The sequence below is a fragment of the Lynx rufus genome, unplaced genomic scaffold (genome assembly GCF_022079265.1).
Source record: "Lynx rufus isolate CCGP_SWC_20201006 ecotype Redwood Valley unplaced genomic scaffold, mLynRuf1.p SCAF_16, whole genome shotgun sequence".
NCBI classification, from domain to species: domain Eukaryota; kingdom Metazoa; phylum Chordata; class Mammalia; order Carnivora; family Felidae; genus Lynx; species Lynx rufus.
The window spans coordinates 40,773,754-40,794,448 of record NW_025814830.1 but is presented as its reverse complement, the minus strand read 5'-3'; the positions used below and the strand labels follow the sequence as shown (position 1 = coordinate 40,794,448).

Sequence of the window (20,695 nt, the reverse complement as noted above, 5' to 3'; positions counted from 1 at the left end):
CATGCTCAACATCACTCATCATCAGGGAAACACAAATCACAACCGCAATAAGATACCATCTCACACCTGTCAGAATGGCTAACATTTACAACTCAGGCAACCACAGATGTTGGTGAGGATGTGGAGAAAAAGGATCTCTTTTGCCCTGCTGGTGGGAACGCAAACTGGGGCAGCCACTCTGGAAACAGTATGGAGGTGCCTCAAAAAGTTAAAAATAGAACTACCCCATGACCCAGCGATTGCACTACTAGGTATTTATCCAAGGGATACCGGTGTGCTGTTTTGAAGGGACACATGCACCCCCATGTTTATAGCAGCACTATCCACAATAGCCAAAGTATGGAAGGAGCCCAAATGTCCATCCATGGATGAATGGATAAAGATGTGGCATACATATACAGTAACATATAATGGAATATCACTCGGCGATCAAAGAGAATGAAATCTTGCCATTGGCAGCAATGTAGATGAAACTAGAGTGTATTATGCTAAGCAAAGTAAGTCAGAGAAAGACAAATATCATATGATTTCACTCATATGTGGAATTTAAGATACAAAACAGATAAACATAAGGGAAGGAAAAATAGTATAAAAAGAGAGAGGGAGAGAAACCATAAGAGACTCTTAAATACAGAGAACAAACTGAGGGTTGCTGATGAGGTGTTGGTGGGGGGGATTGGCTAAATGGGTGAGGGGCATTAAGGAGGACACTTGTTGGGATGAGCACTGGTAAGTGATTAAATCAGTAAATTCTATTCCTGAAATCATTATTACACTGTATGTTAACAAACTTGGATTTGAATATAAAAAAAATATAACAGCTAATGGGGTGCCTGGGTGGCTCAGTCGGTTAAGCGGCCGACTTCAGCTCAGGTCACGATCTCGCGGTCCGTGAGTTCGAGCCCCGCGTCGGGCTCTGGGCTGATGGCTCAGAGCCTGGAGCCTGCTTCCGATTCTGTGTCTCCCTCTCTCTCTGACCCTCCCCCGTTCATGCTCTGTCTCTCTCTGTCTCAAAAATAAATAAAAAAGAAAATTAAAAAAAATATATAACAGCTAAATGTAACAGCTAAAATTCATTGAATACTTATATATTGGTCAGTTTTCTTAGTGGCAGACAACACGTTTCACTCTTATCAATTTAAGCACAAAGAGATTTATTGAAGGCTATGGAGAGTTCACAGAATCATTAGGAAAGTTAAGAAATATGCTCTAGGGGCTCCCAGGTGGCTCAGTCGGTTAAGCATCTGACTTCGGCTCAGGTCATAATCTCACGGTTTGTAAGTTCGAGCCCCGCATCGGACTCTGTGCTGACAGCTCGGAGTCTGGAGCCTGCTTCAGATTCTGAGTCTCCCTCTCTCTCTGCCTTCCCCCCCCCCACACACACACACTTGTGCTCTGTCTCTCTCTGTCTCTGAAAAATGAATAAATGTAAAAAAAAAAAAAAAGAAAAGAAATATGCTCTAGACTAAACATCCAGGAATGACTTCCAAAATTATACTGGAGAACGGGGTTGACAAGCAAGCTGCAGCCTCGGCCACCATCCAGAAGATTCAGAACTGCTAAGCTGCCACCATCAGCTGCTGGCTCCAGAATAATGTTGCCTTTGCCATGATCAGCGCCAGCAAAATGGATGCTTCACGCCTGCCTCTCCTTCAACAGAGTTCAGAGCTCTCACTCTACAGAACTCCACAGAGTTCACATTTGTCTCACACAAATGGCATCTAAATCACAAACAAAATCGGAGCTGCAAGGGAGTTTGAGAAATGTACCAAGTATTTAGCTTCCTAAGCTAGAAAGAAATTGGAATGGATTTTGAAAGAACCAGTCTAAAGTATCTGCCACAACTCGCCATGTGCCAAGTCCAGTAAACATGTCTGATCTCATTTCATTCCTACAAGAATTCAGTGAGGAAGGCCCTATAATTATCCCCATTTGACCGATGAGGACACTATGGTAAATGGTGGGACTCATAGGATGATCTTAGTTGTGCTTTTCAAGTTAAAGGAGCCCTCTGTCCACTCTAACTAAAGGAAGCACCGAAGGGACAGCTGCCTGGAGAAGCCAGGATGGAAGATGACAACCCACAAGAATAAAGCAGCAGTCCCAAGGTGACAAAGGACAGCCAGAATGAATCTGAGAACTCAAGAGTGGTGCCAGATTCATGCCAGATTCCAGAGTCCCTGCTCTCTACAAGTCCATGCTGCCCCCAATGGGAAGAACCAGAACTCACCCACACGTGACAAAGACTAAGAACACTTTCTTGGTTACATTTCAACAGCCCCAGTTATATCTGTGACACAGAGGGCAGTGCAAAGTAAAGAACTCAGCAGGGAAGGCTTCCAGACGGAGGTGAGTTTTCAGTTGGTTTTAGAGAAGTGTTAGCTTACGTACATCTGTCAGAAGGCAGAGGCTTTCAGATGAAAGAACTCACGTGTCTCACGCCAAGACTCAGGGCTGAAGCGGGCAGCCACTGTAGCATATCAGACCAATGTCCTTGCCTGAGGAGGAAGGAGGTGGGTCAGTGTTTAGGAGAAAACAATAAAGAAGCTGGTTGGGAAGGGAACTGATTGCAGGATAAAATCACATGAAACCCTACCTATGATTATAGCTATATTAAAATATTAATAGAGTATATATTGAAATTCAATTAATTAAAATCTCAGGGAGTGGGACCCAGAAATTTTCTAAAACTCCAAGTCGATTTGTCCTGATTTGCCTGTCACAATGGCTGCTCCCAGTCCCATGTCTCCTTCCCTGTGAAAAAGCCCAAGCTTCTGGTGCATGGGGGCTGGGGCCCCTTTTTTTTTTTTTTAACGTTTTATTTATTTTTGAGACAGAGAGACACAGAGCATGAACAGAGTTGGGTCAGAGAGAGGGAGACACAGAATCCGAACCAGGCTCCAGGCTCTGAGCTGTCAGCACAGAGCCCACGTGGGGCTCGAACTCACAAAGCCTGAGATCGTGGCCTGAGCCGAAGTCGGTCGCTTAACCGACTGAGCCACCCAGGCGCCCTGCCATGTCCTTCTTTCCAGGAGACATTTTAGTAGGATCAAAAGATAACCATGTCAGACAGAAGAATAAATCTCAAGGAAATGGGTCACTTGGAGCTGGGAGATTCAGAATAATTTGAGAAACCAGCGTCAACATCTCAGAAATGCAGTAGGATGTGTGTTTCTTACTTACTTCACTTAAGTTTTATCAAACAATATTAGTAACAACATTCTAACAAGTCTTTCCATCTACTTGGTCTTATGCTAAGCAATTTAATATTGCTTTATATGATTTAACCCTCACAACAATTACCTATACTAGAAGCAATTCATATTGCCATTTTACCAGTGAGGAAACTGAGGCTTAAGAAGTCCCACAACTAAAAACTGGACCCTGGAGTCCATAGATTTAGCCATCCTGCTATGCTGCCTTGATTTCTTTATCCTTATTTGTGTTTCCCTATTATTTTTCACACGTTATGTTTGTTTACTCATTGGCTCTTCACTCCTCCAAAGACTAGAAGTTTCTTAAATGTGATGATTAAGTCTGACTCATCTTTTTACACCCTTAACCCCAATACTTGACAAAGACTAGCACATAGTACTTAATATGTGTGAGTTAGACAAAGCTTTATAACATAACCATTCACTTTATTTTTTTTTAATTTTTTTTACATTTATTTATTTTTGAGAGACAGAGTGAGACAGAGCATAAGTGGGAGAGGGGCAGAGATAGAAGGAGACAAAGAATCTGAAGCAGGCTCCAGGATCTGAGCTGTCAGCACAGAGCTTGATGTGAGGCTCAAACCCATAAACTGTGAGATCATGACCTGAACTGAAGTCGGACACCCAACCAACTGAGCCACCCAGGCGCCCCACTTTATTTTTTTAAAATATTTATTTATTTTTTAGAGAGACAGAGGCAGACTGCGAGCTGGGGAGGGGCAGGGAGAGAGAGGGAGACACAGAATCGAAAGCAGGCTCCAAGCTGTCAGCACCGAACCCACGCAGGACTCAAACTCATGAGCCATGAAATCATGATCCGAGCTGAAGTCGGCCGCTTAACCGACTGAGCCACCCAGGCCCCTCCATTCACTTTATATACTTATACACAATGACTCTTGCAGATAGTCACAGCTTCTGGGTAACAAGTTGATGATGTGAGTCCTCTCATTTCATATATTGCCATGGTCAAGTGTGAGGGTCTTAGAGTCAGATAGTTACAGGTTTGAATCCTGCCTCAGCCACTTCTTAATGGTATAGCTTTGGGCAAATGTTAAAAGAAAAAAAGTTTTGGGGCACCTGGGTGGCTCAGTCAGTTGAGTGTCCAACTCTTGATTTCGGTTCAGGTCATGATGTCAGGGTCGTGGGATCAAGCCCCACATTGGGCTCCATGCTGAGTGTGGAGCCTGCTTAAGATTCTTTCTCTCTCTCTCTCTCTCTCTCTCTCCCTTTGCCCCTCTCCCCAACTTGAGTTCTCTATGTCTAAAAAAAAAGTTTATAATTTATAAAGGGTTATTTGTAAAAAGAGCACTGCTCTTGGGTCCTGAAGAAATAACTGGAAAAGTTAATGATTCCAATGCTTAAAAATATATCTGTGTGTACAGGCACATCAAAAGATGCTCAACATCCCTAATCATCAGGTAAATGGAAATCGAAACAATAATAAGATATCTACCTCACTCCTGTCAGAATGGCTACTATCAAAAAGAAATAGCAAGTGTTGGTGAGGCTATGGAGAAAAGGGAATTCTCGTGCACTGTTGGTGGGAATGTAAATTAGTGCAGTCACTATGGAATTAATTATTTAATTAAAATTAAAAACAGAACTACTGTACAATCCAGCAATCACGTTTCTCGTTATTTATCCAAAAAAAATGAAAACACTAATTTGCAAAGACATCTGTACCCCTAAGTTCATTGCAGCATTATATGCCATAGCCAAGATTTGGAAGCAACATAAATGCCTATTGGTAGATTAATAGATAACAAGTGCTATGTACCTGCAAAGGAATATTACTCAGCCACAAAAAGAATGAAATCTTGCCATTTATAACAACACTGGTGGACCCAGAAGGTATTATGCAAAGTTAAATTTCTCAGAGAAAGACAAAATATGGTATGATTTCACCGCTATGTGGAATCCAAAGAACCAATACAAATAAACAAACAAAACAAACCAGAAACAGATTCATAGATACAGAGAAAAAACTGATGGTCGCCCGAGGGCTGTAGGATGTAGGAATGGACGGAATAGGGGAAGGAGGTTAAGAAGTGCAAACTTCCAGCATAGGGAATATAGAAAATAATACTGTAACAACTTCATATGGTGACAGATGGTAACTAGACTTACTGTGGTGACCACTGGTGATGTATATAAATATCGAATCACTATGTTGTATACCTGAAACTAATACGATATTGTATTTCAGTTATTCTGTAATGACAAATATGTACCTGATCAAAGTGATAGACAGGTGGGTTCTCAGAGGAGCTCAGTGTCTCGCTACAGTAGCCAGCAGCCTGCTGACCCTCTCAGCTCCTCCTACTGAGAAAGATGGAGAAGCAAGAACAGGGAATTGCTGTGGTTAAATGTTAACTTGTGTTTATTTCTCTACAACTGCAGGCTGTTTAATTTGGCCAACCCAGTGAAGATTCTTTGGTAAACTTGTGCATAATTTCTAAACACCAGACCTACGACCTTTACACACATGCTAAACATTTATAGAGTGGAAGAGTTCTCTTTTTTCTCCATCAGTGAATTGAATAAATACCAACACCCTCCCCTTTCCCCCCGAAAAAGTATTCTGTGATCTACACTAAAGATAAATTGGTAATAATTCATCCTGATCAGCAAAGGGTTGTAAAGCAGATTCTTTGATAAGCCAATTAATTCCAGAAGGCACTGGGGCTTATTTCTTCCCGATACTGATTTATATTCTCAAAGCCATAGAATGTTAGAGCTGGAAAGAAACCTTTTAAGATTATCTCGTCAAGCCTTCTGATTTTAATGGAGGAGAAAACTGTGCACTCCAGAGAGGAAAGTTTAGACTCACGGACAAATGTTAATAAAGAAAGAATCATATAGAAAATATTTTGTCATAATTCCTACAGCACTGTGGTTATTGTTTTTTGTTCCTTTTATAATCTGGTGGTCCAAATACAGTATTTGGGCCTGGATTTGGAAATCTGTGGACACTAATCTTCAGCTTTGTGCTGACGTCAGAGATATTTGAGAAGCACTGCTGCCCCCTGCTGGAAATTTAAAACCTCACAGGTTCTCAAGGTTCTATGTAATTTTTTAAGTCAAAAAAATTCTAAAAGTAATATTTCCTTAAGTTAGTAAGCTTAAATTTTTTTCATTTTACTTATTTCATAAAGATAGAGAGAACACATGCATGTGAATGGGGCAGGAACAGAGGGAGGGAGAGAGAGAGAGAGAGAGAGAGAGACAGAGACAGAGAGAGAGAGAGAGAGAGAGAGAGAGAGAGAATCCCAAGCAGGCTCCATACTCAATGCAGATCTGTGGCAGGGCTGGATCCCACAACCCTGGGACCATGTTCTGAGCAGAAGTCAAGAGTCAGATGCTCAACCAACTGAGTCACTCAGGTGCCTCCTGTTAGTAAGTTTAAATAGTATGGAAGGGTATAAAGAGAAAGCCAATACTTGCCCCCCTTCAATAATACTTCCCAGTGATAACTGCCATTAACAATTTTATTGAACATTTTTCCATAATTTTTTACTTATATATTTGTATATGTCCATGCACATGTATATAATTTTATAGATATGTAGGAAAATGCCATGCAATGTCTTATAGCTTATTTTTCTTTATTTTGGATATTTAAAAGCTTCCTAATTTTTTTTTAGAAACATATCTTGAATATTTTTTAAAAAGTAATCTCTATGCCCAACGTGGGACTTGAACTCACAACCCAGAGATCAAGAATTACATGCTCTTCCAACTGAGCTGGCCAGGCACTCCCAGGTGCTCCTGTCTTGAGTAACTTTTTAAAAAAAATTGTATTTTAGAGAGAGAAAAAGCATGCCCGTGAACATGGGGGAGGGGCAGAGAAAGAGAGAGAATCATAAACAGACTCCACACTCAGAACAGAGCCCAATGCAGGACTCGATCCCACAACACTGGGATCATGACCTGAGCCAAAATCAAGAGTCAGATGCTCAACCTCCTGAGCCACCGAGGTGCCCCTTGAACATCTTTTCAAAGCAGTATATTGACAACCTCATTCTTTTTTATGGGCAGATAATAGTCCATTGCTTGGATGTACCATAAATTATTCATTCAGTCTTCTTTTGATAGACTAAAATGTAAATCTCTCTAAGAGCAGGGAATTTATTTACTATTTTGTTGTTGTTACTCACCGCTGTCTCCAGTAATGAGAATAATACTCAACAAAGTTTGCTTAGTAAGTAAATGGACACTTTCCTAGTTTTAAGAATTTCTGTTTAAAAACACTGTTCTGAATGCCTTTGTGCCCATATTTTTGTGCATTGGATAAAGTCTAGGAGGAAGTACAGGTTCAAAGGCATGTGAATCTTAAGTTTTGACAGATACTGCCAAATTTATCACTTTTGATGAAGAATGGATCCAGATGTTTAATAATTCTATCATTCCCATGACTGACTTGACATCAAAACCAGAAGCTCCCAGAGAATTAATGAAACATAGCTGTTTTCTGCAGATCCCTTTTCTGCTCTAATTCAGTAGTGGGGTGGCACAGAATATTTAACATGCCCCGCCCCCCGGCGTGATTCCCATGCACACTCAGAACTGGCAATAGCCACATAATCTACCCATGTCTTGCTACACTGCAGCAGATGGGAATGTGCTCCTATATCCTAATCTTCATGTGGTAACTCATTTGTTATTCACCTGATGCTTATCGAGTGCCTACTGTGTGTAAGACCCTATGCTCTCTCAACCACACGCAAGATTGTACAGGGGGTGTGGTATGGATTTCGCCACTGCCATGGGTGGTGGTGCTGGGGGTGAACGGGTGAGTTTGTCGGTATACGTGTTGGCCGGTGGCTGGGGTTTGGGGAGGGAGCAATGTGTGGGTGAAACTTGGGAATCCTGCAGCACGACAGTGGCAGAAATTTTTTAAAGGCCCAGCCCTGCCCTCAGTGACACGTATGTGTGTCTAACAAACATGGAGCCAGCGCAACTTCTAGCTCTTCTTAGGCAAGTGCTACCGAGGGTCGCCAAAAGCCGAGGAGTGGGGCGGGGCACAGCCTTTCCCCCCTGGGCCCTTGTAAGCCAGATAAAATATCATGCAGATGCGACACATGTGGGAAATGCGCCATGGACAGCCAACAGATGGCAGTCATAAAAAGAGATGACAGATTCCACCGTCATTCACGACCCACCCAAATGTCACGTCCGCTGGGCTCTTTCCCTGGCAGTTCCTGCCCCAAGCAGGTGTTGTTTTCATGTACTCCATGGCAGTTAAAATATAACAACAGAAGGAAAAAAAAACCCACCAGAAAACAAACTGCTACTACTATTACCCAAGGCTTACTGTATCATAACTTCTGACCACATTACTGTATGACCCTATTTTATTCTCCCGACAGTGTAGCGAGCTCAGAGAAGTTAAATAACCAGACAAAGGCTACACAACTTGTTTAGTAGATTGATCTTCACATCCTTTTTGCTTGCACATCTCATCACATAATTTTGAAAAATTGTGTATCCCTAGAAACAGACATTTATGTCTGAAATGCATCTACAGCCACTTAATTTATAACAAAGGAGGCACTACAGAAAGCAGGGGTGTTTTGTTTTATTTTGTTTTTTGAGAGAGAGAGAGAGAGAGAGAGACAGAGAGAGAGTCAGAGGGAGAAAGAGAGAGAATCTTAAGCAGACTCCACATTCAGCAAGGAGCCCAACAAAGGCCTCAATCCCACAGCCCTGGGACCATGACCCGAGCTGAAATCAAGAGTCAGACGCTCAACCAACTGAGCGCCCAGGCGCTCCTGGATTTTTTACTAAATGGTGCTGTAATAGCTAGATACCCATATGGGGAACACAACATCAAATCCAGGTGGATAAAAGACAAATGTGAAAGACAAAAATCTATGGCTTTTTAGAATATATGAAAATATTTTCTCGGCTTCTGAATAGGAAAGGATTTATTAAACAAGCCACTAACTGCTCAAGATAAAGGAAAAGAATGATAAAGAGAATGATTCAATTACACTAAAGTTACACATTGTGGTTCACAAATATACTACAGAGAGTATACTAGATAAACTACAGAGTAAGAGAAAATAATTGCAACAAATGTAACCATATGCTCATCAGCTTGTTGCAACACTAGGCAAAGGCAACAGTGTTAAATGGTACAACTACTTTGGAAAACAGTTTGGCATCCTTTTTGTACAAATGTTATACAGTTGCTCCTTGAACAACATGGGTGGTTTGAGTGAATTGTACAGGTCCACTTATACATGGATATACACTTAATATTTTTTCTTATACTTTTCTTTATTTTTAGTGAGTTCTACATCCAATGTGGGGCTGGAACTCATAACCCTGAGATCAAGATTCACATGCTCTGCAGACTGAACCAGCCATGTGCACTTTCTCTTAGAATATTCTTTTTTTTCTTAATTTTTTAACGTTTATTTATTTTTGAGACAGAGAGAGACAGAGCATGAACAGGGGAGGGTCAGAGAGAGGGAGACACAGAGTCTGAAACAGGTTCCAGGCTCTGAGCTGTCAGCACAGAGCCTGACGCAGGGCTCGAACTCACGGACCGCGAAATCATGACCTGAGCCAAAGTCGGCCGCTTAACCGACTGAGCCCCCCCCCCCCCCGGCGCCCCGACTCTTAGAATATTCGTAATAACATTTACTTTTCTCTAGCTTATTTTATTGTAAGAATATAGTATATGATATACATAACATACAAAATATGTGTTAATCAACTGTTTATCGGTAAGGCTTTTGGTCAACAATAGTTAAGTTTTGGGGGAGTCAAAAGTTACATGCAGATTTTTTACTGTATGGGGGTGTCTCTAAATTCTGCACTGTTCAAGGGTCAAGTGTAGTTCACAATTAAAAAGAAAAGAAAAGAAACCACTGACTAACAATGTGTATCTCTTTCCATATTTAAAAAAAATTTTTTTTTCAACATTTATTTATTTTTGGGACAGAGAGAGACAGAGCATGAACGGGGGAGGGGCAGAGAGAGAGGGAGACACAGAATCCGAAACAGGCTCCAGGCTCTGAGCTGTCAGCGCAGAGCCTGACGCGGGGCTCGAACTCACGGACTGCGAGATCGTGACCTGGCTGAAGTCGGACGCTTAACCGACTGCGCCACCCAGGCGCCCCTCTTTCCATATTTTAAAGTTGACATCTAAAAGTTTCCATCTTGGGGCACCTGGGTGGCTCATTCAGTTAAGTGTCTAACTTTGGCTCAGGTCATGATCTCATGGTTCGTGAGTTTGAGCCCCACGGAGCCCAGAGCCTGCTTCAGATTCTGTGGCCCCCTCTGTCTCTGCCCCTCCCCCACTTGCACTCTCTCTCTCAAAAATAAACATTAAAAAAATTTTAAGCCTCCATCTTACTTATTACTTGAACAACAATGCTTACAGAAGCCTTATGTTTAATTGTCCCAAATAGAAAACAACCCAAATATCTATGGAAAATGACTAACTAAATTGTTGATTTTCATAAAATACAACACCACTCAGCAATAAAAAGGAATGACATGGATGAATTTCAAAAACACTGTTATGCAAATGAAGTCAGACACAAAGGGTATCTGCTGTATGATTCTGTTTATATAAAATTCAGAAGCAGACGAAACTAAGATGTTTGAAATCCAAACAGTGGTTGGTGGATGAGGAGTGACTTGAAGAGGGCATCAGGGAACATTCTGGGGTGATTCATCACACATCTAACTAGATGCAAAATATGTACTTTCTGGCACATTATGGATCTTAACATTTAAAAATAAAACTGTGATATCACTGCCATAAATACATCCAATGAAATATAAGTACCATACTGATTTGATATTCACCATCATCCATTTGAAAATTTAAAAATATGGACAAGCCCTTCTTGACTAGTCATTCATTTTAAATCATTCTTTTTATCCTTGAAATCCATGTCTCCCACCATATATTACTCTAATGTAACATGTTTTTATGTTTGAAAGTCCCTTATTTATCATCTATTTCTCTGCAACAACATATGACCATGTATTTACATTTTTTCTTTTTTTAGATTTTAAAGTCTTTAAAAATATGCTATCACCACAAGGGTTTAAATATTAATTTTCTTTGGACTTAAGCTAACATTATAAGTTATACACTAATAATATCAATCAAAGCAGCATAAAGTTATGTCCACTGAAAGTTAATCTCTTAATGAAATGAATGAAGGAGTAGTTAATGGGACCTTAAGTAGTCTTTTTTTTTTTTTTTTTTTTTTAGTTTATTTATTGAGAGAGAGAGAGAGAGTATGCACACGTGCACATACAGGGAGGGGGAGAGAGAGAGGGAGGGAGAGAATCTTAAGCAGGTCCCATGCTCTTACCGTGAAGCCAGAACCAGGGCTGGAACTCACAAACCATGATATCATGACCTGAGCTGAAACCAAAAGTCAAACGCTTAACCAACTGAGCCACCCAGGTGCCCCAGGACGTTAATTAGTCTTGAACTATGCCAGTATTGGTATCCAAACTTAGTTTCTTACAACATAATATACACCAGAGTGGGATGTAGATTATATGCCTTACCTTTTGCAAGGTGGGAGACAGATGATTGGGACAGAGAAACTGGCAGGATCTCTGACTTTGGAGTATTCTCAGATCAGTTTTAAGAAAGATAACACATGAAGGTTGATCCCCCTTGAGAAGTCTTCATGCTTAGGGATGTGTATAATTCCAGTTTGAAGATGGCCAGTTTAGAATGTGCTGGAGATGGAATTCTATGTCTGACTACCAGCCTAGATTCTTTCAACTGTGCCATACAATCCTATTTTATTTCTTATCACTTTGACCTAAAACAACCATTTTAGGAATATTTATTTACCTTTTGGGGGATGGTGGGCAGCTATGGAAGGAATACATTACCATTGCTCAAAATTAAAATATAGTATCATTTTTACATGTCGGTCTTCCATCTAGACCTTGAACTCTCACAGGGAAAAATTAGTGTTTTATCTATATTTGTGGCCCTAGAACCTACTGAGCTTCAACTCACAAAGCAGGGCCTCAATAAATGTTGAGCAAATGCCCATGGAGGACTAGACTATTTTTTTTTTTTCTATGATCTCACAGCATACTACCTAAAAAATCTTACCTAACATAAGACTGGAAATGTCCTGTCCTGGACTGGAAGTTATTAGGCTCTGAAGCTTTTCTTGAGCTTCATACATGAGTCAGGCATCATGCTAAGGCTTCATTAAGGATAACATTTAGTGGGGATCTTTTCCCTCTACTCCTGTAGAAAATTAGGAAAAATTAGAAAAGTCTAAGGAAGAAAATATTTGAAATCTCTTGTCATTCTATCTTGGTTAATATAAATAGATCTGGATTTAAAATTGGACTCAGACAACAAAAATCAAATCAAATCAAATCAAATCAAATCAAAAAATAAAAGTAGGAGGCAGACATAAATTCATTATAACATCTTGGGCAAGTCAACCTCATGGAGCCTCAGTTTATCCATCTGTAAAACTGGCGTAATAATACCATTTTTTTTGTAGGATTTTGATGAAGATTAAATGAAATAACAGCATTTATTTACCCTAGCATAATACATGGTAAATAGTAAATGTTAACAAAAAAAGTGTACATGATTGTAACTGACATAAATTTGTGGTCACATTATATGTTTCAATTATTTTTCTCTTCTTATTATATCTTGAGCATGAAATCATCTTTGGGTACATATTTATTTATTTTCTTGTTTTTCATGGGGGGACATAATTTTTATCACAGAGAAAATTTCTTACTATGAACACACCAGGAGTTACTTAATAACCTTATTTTTAGATCTTTCTAGTTCTAATTTTTTGTACACTATCAGTAATGCTGAGATGAAAATGCTTGCACTCAAATCTTAGTGCACTTTTACAATTATTTCCACAGAATGAATTTGTAAACAATGGAAGTTTTATGGCTTCTGCTATTTGTTGTTGTTTGTTTGTTTGTTTTTGTTTTTTGTTTTGGTTTGGTTTGGTTTCCCTGAATTGCTCTTTGGAAAGTTTTTATAGATTTACAGTTTCACCAGCACTGGCCAAAAGTACGTGTTTCACAGCACCCTCCCTGACACTGGGTATTATTTTTTTTTTAACCTTGCCAATTTAATTGACATGTATCAGGCATTGTTTTACAGGCTTTACCTGATTTCATCTTCACTACAATCGTGTGAAGTGTCCATTTGGCAATCTGTCCTCTTTAGCAGATGGAGAGAAACAAGACTACTAGAGGTTAAGTTCTTACTCAAGCCAGTAAATTATTAGGCCAGGAGAAGCCTGTTGATCATTAACTTGCTGACTGTAGCTTTTCCCCTATACCACACTGCCTCCTGCTGGTGCCCAGAGGGAGGGCAGGAAGCACTGAAGCTCCTCAAAGCAGAATCCTTAAATAAGAGTTGAATATTTGTGGTGAGTAGAGACAACCATATGATGGTGTGACTTTGAAAAATGAAGAGAAAACTAAACAAGCTTTACACTTAATGTTTACACATTTTATGTAAGTTATAGCTTAATTTAAAAAAAAAAGGAAAGGAAAAATGAGAATTTTGGTAGAGAAGAGGAGGAAAGACTTTTCAGGAAAATACTGGATGCGTTAATAAAAATATTTTATGCTTACTGAGCCCAAATAATGAGCCAAGCCCTCTGTGAAGGGCACTGGAAATAGTAATTCACTTAATTTTCATACAACCCCATGAGGCACGTCTATTGTTTGTGCCTCACAGATAATGTAACAGAGGTAGATAGGTGGTTAAGTAATTTGCCCAAGCTTATGTGACTAACAAGCAGAAGAGTCAGAATGTGAGATAGGTAAATTGGCTCCTGGTTAAGGCAGGCAGGCTGGGATGGCAAAGTAGCCCAAATCACCAAAGATCTGTCACACTTAGAGGCCTCTTCCTATTCTGGAATGTCCACAACACAGAAACTTGGAAAGACCAGGATACTATACAGATTCAGGTCTATGTCTAACTAATTCAAGGGTCTAGCATGTGATTTCTCAACCTCAATGATGCTGCCACTTGCCCACCTGAGTTATTCTTCAGTGGTCCCAAACTGGGTCTTTGCTGGCACTAACCCAAAGGGTCAGGTAGAAGAGGCTTTGAAGCTCAACCAGTTGCTAGGCCTCTCAGGGAGGGGGCACACCACTCACTACAACTGGTATTTCTCTATTTGGTATGGGTACTGGTTGGTAGATTCCAAGAGCATCAAAGAGAGCTATTGGTGACTCACATCCTATGTCCCCACTTCCTTCCTACATTGACTCCAGGCCCACTTAGTTCTTTGGAAATACTCCTTACCCATTCATTCCCCTGGCTGTGGAAGATAGGGATAATGATGTTTCCAATGAAGAAATGGGGAATGGACTCTCCAAGGTCTATTGGCAAGCCCATCACAGAAAAAAAAAAAAAAAAGTAAGGTTCAGGAATGTGTCCAGCAAGGTGAGGGTTGCAAGTGGATTTGGAACTGGAGTTGGACAAGAAGAGAACCTGGAGAAGGAGAGAATGACCATGATTTTTTTTAAGTCCTCCCCAGGCCAATCTACAAGGACAAAAAGGGAGAGAAGAACTCAGGGAAAGTATCCTGTGCAGTCATAAAATTACGTAGTCAGCTGTTCTGTATCTAGAAAATCACAACACAAACACATAAGAACTGCGAGTTTGTCCTAAGAATGTCTCTGTTTCGGTAAATATAGTTTGCTGGTGGGCATGAAATTACATTTCAATAAATATAATTTGCTGGTGGTATGGTCTTTCAGTGTGTATCAAAAGCCTTCCTCATGTGCCTAGTCAATTCGATCCAACCTCAAGAAATGTGTCAGGCTCTGGGCTAGGTTCCAGGATGTAGAGTGAACAAGAAACTAACTCTAAACAATGTATTTCAGGAAGGATGATATATGAGCTGCTAAGGAGGAAGCAGCAGGGCGATTTAACCCTGCCCCAAAAGCCAAGAAAGGTTGAAATTCTCTTAAATGAGGCTTGACTGACAAGAAGGACTTAGTTAGGCTAGAATAGACAAGATGAAGGTTCCAGGGCGACTGAGTAGCAGGTGATAAGGAAATGTAACAAGTTGCACATACGTGGAGCGCCTGGGTGGCTCAGTAGATTAAGCATTTGACTTTGTTTCAGGTCATGATCTTGTGGTTCGTGGGTTCAAGTCCCACCTCAGGCTCTGTGCTGACAGTTCGGAGCCTGGAGCCTGCTTCAGATTCTGTGTCTCCCTCTCTCTCTGCCTCTTCCCCTCTCACTCTCTCTCTCTCTCTCTCTCTCTCTCTCTCTCTCTCTCTCTCCCAAAAGTAAACAAACACTTAAAAAAATAAAAAGAAGTTTTACAAACGTGAGCTCAAAATGAGGTTGGCAAATAGGCAATCTCTTCAGGCTTTAAATGTAAAGTTAAGGCGTCTGCAACTTGTTCAAAAACAAAAGGGAACTGTCAAAGAGTATTAAGTGAAATATTTGGATATGTGTTCTACTGTGTATCCTTCAACTCACTAATTCTACTTTAAGGACATGATCTTAATGAAATAATTATAAATTTGTGCAACTATACCGTTAAAAGTATGTTTCTAATATTGAGACTGTCTAAAATTAGAAAAATTTGAAATTTCCTAAACATCTTACAGTAGGGGCTTAAATAAAGAAAACTTTGGTTCACCCATATATTAGAATGCTAAAGATTAGTAGCTGCTAAAGATGCTGTAGGGGAAAAAAATGTAATGGCATGGAAAGATGTTGATTATGCATTAAATGAAAAATGAAGGTTATATAAAATATATATAGTATAATGCCATTTTTAGTAAATACACACACACACACACACACACACACACACACACACGGTATGCAAAAGACATTGGACATAGGCCATAAACCTAAACTGCATGTCAGTTTATTCTTGCCTGTGAGATTATGGGTGATTTAAATGTTAATCCTTTGGGGCGCCTGGGTGGCTCAGTCGGTTAAGCGTCCGACTTCAGCTCAGGTCATGATCTCGCGGTCTGTGAGTTCGAGCCCCGCGTCGGGCTCTGTGCTGACAGCTCAGAGCCTAGAGCCTGCTTCGGATTCTGTGTCTCCCTCTCTCTCTGCCCCTCCCATGCTCATCCTCTGTCTCTCCCTCTCTCTCAATAATAAATAAATGTTAAAAAAAAAATAAATGTTAATCCCTTTGCTTATTTTTTTTTTAATTGTTCCACAGCAGGTACTATTTTTGTAATTAAGAAAAATTATGTCTTATATGTCGAGAGGTTTCTGGGGTGCCGGTCATATTCTTGACCTCGATTGGGTTTACACTGGCCTTTGCTTTAAATTGTTAAAAAATGTAAATCTATTTAATAAAATTTCCATAGTGTGTGCTACACTTCACAATTTTAAGTGCTAAATAAGCTGCACGTATTTATCTTTCAGTATCTTATACGCAGTCCCAGTATCTTATAGTATTCCATCATTTAGGAGCAAAGTTGATACTTGACCGCAAACTGCGTTGGTTTACCCTACTGGACGGCTTGGACTCCAAGCCCCATCAGTCATTGCGGCCTGTATACTGGGAACTACGGGGTCCGAGAGGGAGTTAGCGATCCATAGTCTTTTCCCTCCCAGAAGCCCGCGGGCGGCTAGGAACGCAGTCCGTGTCATGGCCGCGGGAGCCGGGACGGCAAGCCCCGCTTCCGGCCCGGGCGTTGTGCGTGACCCGGAGGCGTCACAGTCGAAGAAGCGGCCCGGCCGGGAAGGCGGGGAGGGCGCGCGGCGATCGGACGCGATGGCGGGAGGAGGCGGGAGCAGCGACGGCAGCGGGCGGGCGGCAGGCCGGCGGGCGTCCCGCAGCAGCGGGCGCGCTCGGCGGGGGCGCCAGGAGCCGGGGCTGGGGGGCGCCGCGGAGCGGGGCGCGGGGGAGGCACGGCTGGAGGAGGCGGTCAACCGCTGGGTGCTCAAGTTCTACTTCCACGAGGCGCTGCGGGCCTTTCGGGGTAGCCGGTACGGGGACTTCAGGCAGATCCGGGACATCATGCAGGGTGAGGGCCGGACCTAGGGAAGGAGGCTGGCCGGGGAAGGGGATTTGTGGGGCCCGGGTGTCGGGGCTGGGGGTCGCCGAGCCAACGATGTCTTCTTTCCTAGCTCTGCTTGTCAGGCCCTTGGGGAAGGAGCATACCGTTTCTCGGCTGCTGCGGGTTATGCAGTGCCTGTCGCGCATCGAAGAAGGGGAAAATTTAGGTATGGCAATTTTTGTGTTCTCAGGGCATACTAATTTAGGGTTACGTTGTTGTTTTCCAACTTATGTCCAGAACTGAAGGATTCGGGGTGAAGGTGCACTACTATGTCTCGATCACGGTGATCTTTTTCCTTCTAAAATGAGTCTATTCCCTGGGTTTAGTTTTCTCCAGTTAAGATTCTCTTGTCTGCTTTTCTATTTTTTATTTCCTCCCACCTGTTTCTTGCTTGCCCCAACTTTGCTGCGATCTAATGAGTTATGTTAAGATGGCCAAATTTTTCCCGGTAGAATGTTTTCCAGAGTATAAGCACTTTTTTTTTTTTAATTGAACTTGAGAGCTGTTAGCAAAACTGTTTCCAGTTTCTGGTCGCTTGTATCTGAGGAGGATGTGTGTACCCTGAAATTTGAGATGCAAATACATGGGTTAAAAAATAAATTTTTACCTGTCTTGAAAATTAAAAAATAGTCACTTCAAATTCATTGGCTTGAATTTGAACTCTTAATATGTTTGTAAGCTTGTAGCCAATCTGTTAGCAAGTTAAATGCAAATGTTACCATATTTACATGTGTCTTTTCAGATAAACATGTATTTTGGACATGTTGTTTCTGCTTCTTATAAAATCTCTTAAAGCGAAAACTGTGCTCTTTGTCCTAGACTGTTCCTTTGATATGGAGGCTGAGCTCACACCACTGGAATCAGCTATCAATGTGCTGGAGATGATTAAAACGGAATTTACACTGACAGAGGCAGTGGTGGAATCCAGTAGAAAACTGGTCAAGGAAGCTGTAAGGCTCTGTATTTATTTCTTTTTTTCTTTTGACAAAAATCAGATGTCTTTGAGCATACCAATGCTTATCTTTTCTGTGTGACGATGGAGAGAGCAAGTGAACATATTGAAATGTAGACACACACAGATGTTATATCTCTTCAGGTGACCCCTTCCCAGGTCAGGCTTGGAAAGTGTTAATGGCAGGTACGCTGCTTTTGTAATTTTGGTTGCTTTCCTTGTGGCCTTGGCAGAAGAGGCAATACAAAGGAAATGGGTTGGCATTGAAGACTGACATTTTGGAGGTTATTACACCATTCAGGAGCATCGTGAAAGGGCTAGAAGTAACAGGCCTAGGATTTGGTCATCCTTGTTTATAATAAACCAAAGAGGATAACTGGGGCCTTGAGAAATGTGGGACTGACTTTGAAGAGGAACATTGCCTTTGAACAAACAGAATCAAAGGTGCTGGGATAATCAGCCAGTTAGAAAACCAGTAATGGTAGAAGGCTGGCATAGCCAGTGTTCTTAACAAGGAAAAAGCTACTGGGGTATCTAGGAATATGAGTGTGTGTGTCATGGCTCAGCTAGCTTCAGATAGTAGAACTTACTTAAAACACAACAGGCAGTGGAAACCAGTCAGAAAAAAACCAAGGCTGCGGGCGGGGGGGGGGGGGGGGGTGGTGGTGGTGGTGGAAGCAGATGTGGAGGTGGGGAGTGAAGAATTAACAGCTGAGCATTGCCTTGGTGGTGGAAAGTAAGGAAACTGTTAAGAAAAGGATCCTTAAAACATAGGATCTCAGGTAGGGGTGTGGAGATAAAACTTTGCTTAAGCAAGGAAGACTTTCTGTCCTTTGGCTGTGTGCTGGGTACTTAGGTACCCTGTTAAAAAAGACAACTAGTGTGTGTGAGGTACAGATATTTATTCAATTAAGGAGCTACTTTTGGTTTTGGAGAGAATGCTCAGAGAATCCAAATTCCAAAGAGGAATAATTCCAAGAATAGATTTTTAGTATAGGTAAGTCAAGTTTGTGATGGAGGGACAATGTCAGAGAAGACATATTAGCAAAGGAGGAGAAATCTCTGCCTACTTTCAGAATAGCTAAAGATCTTTTGAATGGGAAGAAATGGTACACCATTGCGTGCCTGGCTGGCTCAGTCAGTAGAGCATGAGACTTTTGATCTCAGGGTTGTGAGTTCAAGCCCCATGTTGGGTATAGAGATTACTTAAAAATAAAATCTTTAAAAAAAAAAAAAAAAGGAAGAAATGGTACCAGTTCAAAATAATTCATGTAATTCCTGTTAAGTTAGGTAGCAGATTCAGAAGTGCAATTCCTTTAAAACACAAGAGCTACATAGATTTATTTCTATCCCTTCTTCTGGAAGAGTATTTGTGGGTTTCATCTGCATATTTGTTGTTTTATTTTTTTTTTTTTTAAGTTTATAGATCACATTTGGGGGCTTCCTTAGGAAAAATCTATTAGCGAAATGCAAATGACCTTAAAACTGTCAACCATACTCTTATGTTGACCTTGTTCTTTTCCATTTTCCATCAGGTACCAGATTTCTTGTTATACTCACTGTATTAAACTGTTATTGCTGTGGACCAAATACCGCAAAATTTAGCAGCTTAAAACAGTTAATATGATCTCTCATTTTCCAAGAGTCAGGAATCTGATAGTGGTTCAGCTGAGTGCTTTTGGCTTGAGGTCTCTCATGAGATTATAGTCAGGCTGTCCACTAGGATTGCAATCATCTCAAGACTCATCTGGGGTTGAAGGATCTATTCTCATGCTCACTCACGTGGTTGGTTGTTAGCAGGACTCACTTCCTTGCTGGTTGTTAGGTAGAGACTTCAGCTTCTCGCCTCTCTGCAGGGCTGTTTACGGTGTGATGGCTTGCTTCCTTTAGAGCAAGTGATCCAGGAGAACAAGAGCCCAAGACACAAGCTGCAGTCTTTTATAACCTAATTTCACAAGTATCATCACTTGTGCCATATGCTGTTGGTCACACAGACCAGACCAACTATGGATTAGTGTGTAATGGGACTGTGCAGGGTGTGGGGATCACTGCAGGGCATTTTAGAGGCTGGCTACCACAATTACCTTGAACTCTTATTCAGTGATACTGTATCACTTGCCTCCTAATTTCTTATTAAAAATTTTTCATTTAGATTCCTAGAATCTGTTAATGGTCACCTTTGGGAAAATGCCATGGAGTACCTAGGCTCACTGAAGCTTTTTGATGCATTTTCAGCTTTTTGTAAAGTTTCACAACATTCATTTAAATGTCTATTAAATTTTTGTTCAAGTTTACAAATAGGTTATTTGTTAAGTTAGAACTTTTCATTGTATGATGTAGGCATTTCTACAGGTCTTTGGTACCCCTTCAGGAATCAAAAAACTATTTTCATAAACAATGCCAAAACATTAGTTGACTTTCTGTGCATTGACTGCACTAATGGTGTAAAAGCAGTGATGGGTAAAATTGCTGGTATCTTGGC

General features: G+C 41.0%; 1 protein-coding gene and 1 non-coding gene across 2 annotated transcripts in view; both read left to right on the top strand.

Moving 5' to 3' along the window:
- The first annotated feature begins 1,392 nt into the window (after positions 1-1,392).
- Positions 1,393-20,695, top strand: part of TERF2 (telomeric repeat binding factor 2) — a 40,728-nt gene continuing 21,425 nt past the window's right edge. Inside the window, exons 1-4 of the mRNA XM_047078669.1 lie at positions 1,393-1,397; positions 16,842-17,228; positions 17,332-17,427; positions 18,081-18,211. Of these exons, the coding sequence (XP_046934625.1) occupies positions 16,850-17,228; positions 17,332-17,427; positions 18,081-18,211 (606 nt within the window). The 5' untranslated portion in view covers positions 1,393-1,397; positions 16,842-16,849. The remainder of the gene's footprint in view (positions 1,398-16,841; positions 17,229-17,331; positions 17,428-18,080; positions 18,212-20,695) is intronic.
- On the top strand, positions 19,337-19,409 carry TRNAK-UUU (transfer RNA lysine (anticodon UUU)). The gene has a single exon. It is a non-coding gene; the product is annotated as a tRNA-Lys (tRNA).